Consider the following 8,154-nt stretch of genomic DNA (forward strand, 5'->3'; position numbering starts at 1 on the left):
GAAGATTGCATCAATGAAAAAACTCTGTTCACTACGACATCATAAATATGTCGTCTTTTCTAGTTTCATTTTGGTTTGTTTTCTCCCGTCAGTTTCTTCCGTGGATGCTACAAGTGAGACGGATCGTTTGGCCTTGTTATCGGTCAAATCACATATAAAATCAGACCCGTATCAAATCATGCCTACATGGAACGATTCGACCCATTTCTGCAACTGGACAGGTGTCGTGTGTGGTTCAAGGCACACTAGAGTTGTCACACTCAATTTACCGTCAGGTGGATTTTCGGGTACAATATCACCTGCAGTTGGTAACCTGTCGTTTCTTAGAACGCTTGTGCTACGCAACAATAGCTTTGAAGGCAAGGTCCCACAAGAAGTTGGAAAGTTATCGAGATTAAGAAGGATAGATATTTCGAATAATTCTTTATCAGGTGAAATTCCTTCGAATATATCTCAGTGTCTAGATCTTGAAGTACTTAATCTTGGTGACAACGATTTCGTAGGTACTTTTCCTAATGAATTCCAATCGTTGCGTAAGCTACAGGTTATTAGTATCCACTCAAATAATCTAACAGGAGAAATACCCAAGTTTATTGGAAACTTTATGTCCCTTGAGGTTATATCTGCCACAGATAACAATTTTCATGGAAGTATTCCATATACTCTCGGCCAGTTGTCTAAGTTGTGGTGGTTCGGGTTCGGAAGTAATAATCTTTTGGGCGTTTTACCTCCTTCGTTTTTCAATATTTCATCCTTGTCGATTATTGATTTGCCCGACAATCAAATCGGTGGGAATTTGCCACAAGACATTGCACAAAGATTTCCTGGGCTCATACACTTTAACCTTCCAGTAAATAAGTTCACTGGACTTATTCCAGTTTCATTATCTAATGCCTCGAACCTTGAATGGCTAGCACTCGATAGAAATGAGTTTATTGGAAGCGTACCGAGTTTCGATCGGCTAACAAGATTGACGTGGTTTGTAGTTGATCAAAATCATCTTGGAAATGGGAAATTCGATGACTTGAACTTTGTATCCTCTTTGGCTAACTGTACTAACTTAAGTATTTTAGGCTTCGGTTATAATAATCTCGGAGGAGTTTTGCCAAAATCGATGTTTAACTTCACTCAACTGACGGAACTCACGATAGGAGGAAACTTGATTTCTGGAAGCATCCCTTATGAGATTGGACAACTAGTTAAGATAACTAGATTGTTTATGTTCTCAAACCTATTCACTGGTACAATTCCGGATTCAATTGGGAATCTAGTAAACGTCGGTGCAATGTCTTTTTCGGGAAACTTATTATCAGGCTCTATACCTTCGTCATTAGGAAATCTTACCCAACTAAGTGGGCTCTGGTTAGATACTAATAATCTCGTGGGACCGGTACCATCAAGTTTATCGAACTGTAAAGGCTTGCAGACGTTGGATCTTCATAGAAATAATCTCAGTGGGTTCATACCTGAGGAAATTATTGGACTTTCTTCGTTGACAGCAGGTTTAGACCTTTCGAATAACCATTTGGTGGGTCCTCTTCCTTCTGAAGTAGGAAAGTTACGAAATTTGGGTTGGCTTAGCGTTTCGAATAACATGTTGTCAGGGTCGATTCCATCTAGTCTTGGAGCTTGCACAAGTTTGGTTGTACTATCCATTTCGGGGAACGTCTTTGAAGGTGAAATTCCATCCACATTTAGCTCGTTGAGAGGGTTAGAAGTTCTTGATCTTTCAAGAAACAACTTAACCGGAACTATCCCTGAGTTCCTAGGAGATTTTGTGTCCTTCAACAGTTTGAACTTGTCTTTCAATGGTTTCGAGGGAAAGTTGCCGGATAAAGGAGCTTTTAGAAATGTAAGCAAAGTTTCAATTAATGGAAATGCTAAACTTTGCGGTGGATTTCCAGAATTTCAGTTGCCCCAGTGTTCAATTTCATCCAAGAAAAACAAAATTTCTCGTACCATGATAATCATTTTTTCAGTACTTGGCGTGATTTTCGTGCTAGTTGTGGCTCTGGTTTACTTAATTTGGAAACGAAGATATAGTAAGAAGGTTTCCTTGGGGACTAATTTGGACAATGAAAACTTCCCACGAATTTCTTATAGAGTCTTACACGAAGCAACTGATGGATTTTCGTCGGCAAACTTGATCGGTTATGGAAAGTTCAGTTTCGTGTACAAGGCGATTTTGAACCTAAACAACGGTCCGGAAACTGTTGCTGTGAAGGTACTAAAACTTGCAGTTCGTGGTGCTGATAAGACGTTCGTATCAGAATGTGAAGCTTTGAGAAATATTCGACACCGAAATCTTGTGAAAGTCATAACTTCTTGTTCAGGTGTTGATTATAATGGAAATGACTTCAAGGCTCTTATCTACGCTTATATGGTCAATGGCAGTTTGGATGATTGGTTACATCATAACCGAGCGGTCAATCAAGATATCGAGGAGGAAACAAGGTCTTTAAACTTCATTCAGAGGCTGAATGTTGTGATCGATGTGGCTAGCGCCCTAGTTTATATTCATTGCCAGTGTGGATCACCATTGGTTCATTGTGATATCAAACCTAGTAATGTCTTGTTAGATATCGATTTGGTTGCTCATCTTGGTGATTTCGGCTTAGCAAGATTTTTTCAATATACCGCACCTTATTCAACATCAAGCCACACAAATTCGACTGGTGTAAAAGGCACGGTTGGTTATGCTGCTCCTGGTAATTTGTTCACAGTTACTTATTCTACAAAAAGATGATTCTTTTTAAACTATTTATGTTACCTGGTAACTTTTTACTCTGATTATACGTTTTAACAGCGGCTCTGTTGACCATTTTCGCCCTTCCCGTAGCCACTCCCAACATGTTTACATAGTGAGGTTGGAACCGAGACCTTTTTTTATGCCTTACAACTAGGCCACCTTGGTGATGGTTATTTTCCCAAAATAATATCGTGTGTTTTATTTTACAAGTGTATATAGACTATAGACATTATAGTTATAAGATTTTCCCTAACCCCATGCTCCAAGTACGGAGCCCAGTCATCTGTGGCCGTTTCCAACCCTTCCTTGCTATCTTGTGATGGTTTATATTTTACAAGTGTGGTTTGTTTATTAAATGCAGAATATGGATTGGGTACTCAAACATCAACATACGGAGATATCTACAGTTTCGGGATCCTCATACTAGAGACATTTACAGGAAAGCACCCTACTCATGAAATGTTCAGTGATGGTTTGAGTCTTCATGGTTTTGTGAAGATGGCTATACCTGACCGAGTGATGGAGATAACTGATCTCATCCAACTGCGAACGTATAAGTCCATCAAGGAGTGCCTGACTTCAGTTTATGAAATTGGGATTAATTGCTCAATGGAATCGCCAACAGATCGGATGGACATCAACGATGCATTTAATCAACTGCAGTTTGTTAAGAAAACTTTCCTTGATAGTAGGAGTAAGTTGGCATAAAGACACAAATTAAGTACAAGTCATCTGAATTATTATAGCATAATAAGGTATAGCGAAGTCATTTGTCAAACCTTTTAGTTATAAAAATATCGTATCATATTCATAATAATGCATCACTTTTAAAAAAAATAGAAGAATACGTGTATTGTAAAAAGGTTGTAAATTTGATTTCATGTATATTAGTTTAGTTTGCATCAGCTATGGTGAAGAACACTGAATGGCCTATTTCACACGCTATACAGTGAAAGGACAAAATTTAATAGTTAATAGACTTGTGTGACATATACCAGATCATCACATTAAAAAAATTTTAAGAATGAACTCAAGTTATACCAATCAATACGATTGACAACAAAGAAGTTTATACGATTTCCCATCCCTTCCAAGTAGACACATAAGGCAGAGTTTGTTACATGTGTTAAACTCGATCCTCAGATCATGGTGAAATGAGTAATAAGGCAGAGTTTGTTTTTGCACCTTATATTAAAGTACTTTAAAAGGTATGGCTGCACAAAAAAAAAAAAAAAAAAAAAAAAACCCTTCTTGACGAACCTTTTGCAACATTATGTTCCTTTACAAGTGACCTACTCAGTCCCACTTTCGGTCAAATATGATCCCTTCACCCACGAAGAACTGGTCGTTATCCCAAATATCATACATTATCCCTGTCAATGAGGCGGTGAACTTTTCAGGGCTGAAAAACCCGGCAAACTATTTTTTCCAGGAAACTGAAACGGGATGGACCCTGGACCTTAACCCTGTTTTCAGGTCGAAATGGTTGTGATCTCTTGAAGGCAGGCTAGTTCTTTGCTGTGTCTGCTGTGATTCTTTACTGATGTGATCTCTTGTACAATTAGGAGATGATGTAGACATACGCTTAACATGAAGGTTGATTGTTATCATACGCTTAACTTGATTATCAATATTTTATAGATATAGTGCAGATTATTTATAATTTGTATCTTAGCAATTAAAAGTAAGTGTTTGTTGGAAGTGGCAACTAAAATTGAATAATAATCAACCCCACTTGTATTTTCAGTCATACAAGTCAACACCTGAAGTCTTCATTTACCTATTAAACTAATCTCCTAAACTTTATTATAGAAGACTTGAAAAACACTGAAGAATATGAACTGTCATAATATATTCTGTATAAAACAAGAGAATTTAAACATAACTTTCTGGATTATAAAATTATAAATTGACAACTTATTATAAGCATTCATACCACAGTTAGACATAGTCTTGTCATTCCGTTATATTCGAAGATTGCCCAACAGATCTCTTCTAAACCTGTTATTCAAAAATCACTTTGTTATTCAAATTATACAAAACCAAGATTCGTTTAAGAGGGTTGCATCAATGAAAACACAGTGTTCACTACATAGTAAACATGTCGTATCTTATTTCGTTTTGGTTTGTTTTGTCCTTTCAGTTTCAGTTTCTTCTGTTGATGCTGGAACTGAGACCGATCATTTGGCCTTGTTATCGGTCAAAGCGCATATAAGATCAGACCCATATCAGATAATGAATACATGGAACGATTCGACCCATTTCTGCAACTGGACAGGTGTTGTGTGTAGTAAAAGGCACAGACGAGTTGTCGAACTGAATTTAAGTTCAGGTGGATTTTCGGGTACAATATCACCTGCAGTTGGGAACCTTTCGTTTCTTAGAACGCTTGTGTTACACAACAATAGTTTTACAGGCAGGGTCCCACAAGAAATTGGAAATTTATTGAGATTAAGAACGCTACGAATTTCGATTATGTAACACCCCATTTTTCTATTACACATTGTTGTTTGAGTTACAAGGTGTGCAACGTAATTTTTCAACCCCGAATAAAGTTTGAGTTCATGTTTCAAAGCCTTACCATTGGAAAGAATATCTTATTACGTTTCCAACTATATTTGATTCATCGAAAACGGAGCTACGGTCAAAAAGTTATGGCCAAAACAAGTTACTGAAAAATGTTTTTCTCGGTTACCAGTACCTGTAGGTTGGAGCGGCGCTCCACCCTTTGGAGTGGCTCTCCGATTGCGTCTGATGCGTTTTTCAGCATTTTTAAAGGGTTTAAATGAGGGATATTATGGTCCTTTCGCATATGGACGGTTTGGGGACCTCAAAACTGATCCAAAACCTTATCCTAACTCATTTCCTTCTGATTTCTTCCTTCCCATTCATTTGAAACCCTAGTGAGAGAGTAAGATGTTCTAGAGAGAGAATCAAGGTTTTGGAGAAGAAGAAGGGTGATTCAAGTCGAGTCTCAAGAGTTAATGTTGTTCTCCTCGTTCACGACTACGTTGTTGTAGTGATGGTAAGTTCTAACTCTGAAATTCATCTTTATGATTTGATATTCAAGTTAGGGTTTTGAGCTTGTTAGTTGTAAAACCCAATTAGATGATGAAATGGGTTTATGGAAACTAGTTATTTTTTATTCATGGCGAGTTTTGGGTTGATTGATGTTTTGGCCATGATTAGGCTTCGGTTTTTGGTGTAATCACTTAGTTTAGTGATTTTGGAAGTGTTGGAACCCTTTTGGGTGTATTTGGGTTGACTAATTTTGAAATGAGTCAAAATTAGGGTTTATGTGTCAAACTAAGATTCGAGTCAAGTTTTGGTGAATCAAGTATGTAAATACTTGATTTAGATGTTAATTGATGTTTTGGAAATATAATCACTAGTCGTTAGTGATTTTGGGCGTTTTGGGACTTATGTCAAAATGGGTTGACTTTGATTAGGTCAAATTTGGTAATGACACTAATTTGGATTAAATAGATGTCAAATGCTTTTGTTAAGTGTTAAATGATGTTTTTGGATGTAATTACTCGCGAGAAGTAATTTTGAGTTAAAGTGATATTTTAACATAAGTCAAACGTGGTCAAAAGCAATATGGGTCAATATTGCACGTGTTGGGGTTTTTGGTGTATTGGCGTTTGGAATGATTACTACCTAAGTAGTAATTTAGTGTTAAGACCTAGGTTTGGTCTAATTGGTGTAAAGTATGATTTGGGTTAAATTGTACATTGTTGTGTTGGTTTGATTTACCACCCGAAGTGGTGATTGGGTTGTGTCCATTAGGTGTTAAATGGGCGAGTTTTGGCGAGCAAGGTGTGATCCCTCGACTAAGGGATGTTTGTGTCGGGTTCTCTTTTAGAGAATGGCTATTTTTGTGTATATTGTACCTCTGTGTGATATAGGTGGTTACTTGCTCGGATTTGAGGACGGAGATCATGTTGTACATGACTTGTGAAATGTCCCGTTCTTATTGATTAAAAACGTTCCATATTAATTGATTTCGTTGCGAGGTTTTGACCTCTATATGAGACGTTTTTCAAAGACTGCATTCATTTTAAAACAAACCATAACCTTTATTTCATCAATAAAGGTTTAAAAAGCTTTACGTAGATTATCAAATAATGATAATCTAAAATATCCTGTTTACACACGACCATTACATAATGGTTTACAATACAAATATGTTACAATAAAATAAGTTTCTTGAATGCAGTTTTTACACAATATCATACAAACATGGACTACAAATCTCGTCCTTATTTAAGTATGCGACAGCGGAAGCTCTTAATAATCACCTGAGAATAAACATGCTTAAAACGTCAACAAAAATGTTGGTGAGTTATAGGTTTAACCTATATATATCAAATCATAATAATAGACCACAAGATTTCATATTTCAATACACATCCCATACATAGAGATAAAAATCATTCATATGGTGAACACCTGGTAACCGACAATAACAAGATGCATATATAAGAATATCCCCATCATTCCGGGACACCCTTCGGATATGATATAAATTTCGAAGTACTAAAGCATCCGGTACTTTGGATGGGGTTTGTTAGGCCCAATAGATCTATCTTTAGGATTCGCGTCAATTAGGGTGTCTGTTCCCTAATTCTTAGATTACCAGACTTAATAAAAAGGGGCATATTCGATTTCGATAATTCAACCATAGAATGTAGTTTCACGTACTTGTGTCTATTTTGTAAATCATTTATAAAACCTGCATGTATTCTCATCCCAAAAATATTAGATTTTAAAAGTGGGACTATAACTCACTTTCACAGATTTTTACTTCGTCGGGAAGTAAGACTTGGCCACTGGTTGATTCACGAACCTATAACAATATATACATATATATCAAAGTATGTTCAAAATATATTTACAACACTTTTAATATATTTTGATGTTTTAAGTTTATTAAGTCAGCTGTCCTCGTTAGTAACCTACAACTAGTTGTCCACAGTTAGATGTACAGAAATAAATCGATAAATATTATCTTGAATCAATCCACGACCCAGTGTATACGTATCTCAGTATTGATCACAACTCAAACTATATATATTTTGGAATCAACCTCAACCCTGTATAGCTAACTCCAACATTCACATATAGAGTGTCTATGGTTGTTCCGAAATATATATAGATGTGTCGACATGATAGGTCGAAACATTGTATACGTGTCTATGGTATCTCAAGATTACATAATATACAATACGAGTTGATTAAGTTATGGTTGGAATAGATTTGTTACCAATTTTCACGTAGCTAAAATGAGAAAAATTATCCAATTTTGTTTTACCCATAACTTCTTCATTTTAAATCCGTTTTGAGTGAATCAAATTGCTATGGTTTCATATTGAACTCTATTTTATGAATCTAAACAGAAAAAG

The 8,154-nt window shown here is 36.3% G+C and overlaps 1 protein-coding gene across 1 annotated transcript; it reads left to right on the forward strand.

The window, feature by feature from the left end:
- Window positions 1–247: 247 nt before the first annotated feature.
- On the forward strand, window positions 248–5,230 carry LOC139877199 (uncharacterized; the record flags this gene model as incomplete). The annotated part of the gene is made up of 3 exons (XM_071864609.1): window positions 248–2,708; window positions 3,111–3,443; window positions 4,893–5,230. Coding segments are annotated over 3 exons (3,132 nt in total), but the record flags the coding sequence as incomplete, so codon positions are not given.
- Window positions 5,231–8,154: the final 2,924 nt, after the last annotated feature.

This window comes from Rutidosis leptorrhynchoides, chromosome 11, assembly GCF_046630445.1.
Source record: "Rutidosis leptorrhynchoides isolate AG116_Rl617_1_P2 chromosome 11, CSIRO_AGI_Rlap_v1, whole genome shotgun sequence".
Classification (NCBI taxonomy): Eukaryota; Viridiplantae; Streptophyta; class Magnoliopsida; order Asterales; family Asteraceae; genus Rutidosis; species Rutidosis leptorrhynchoides.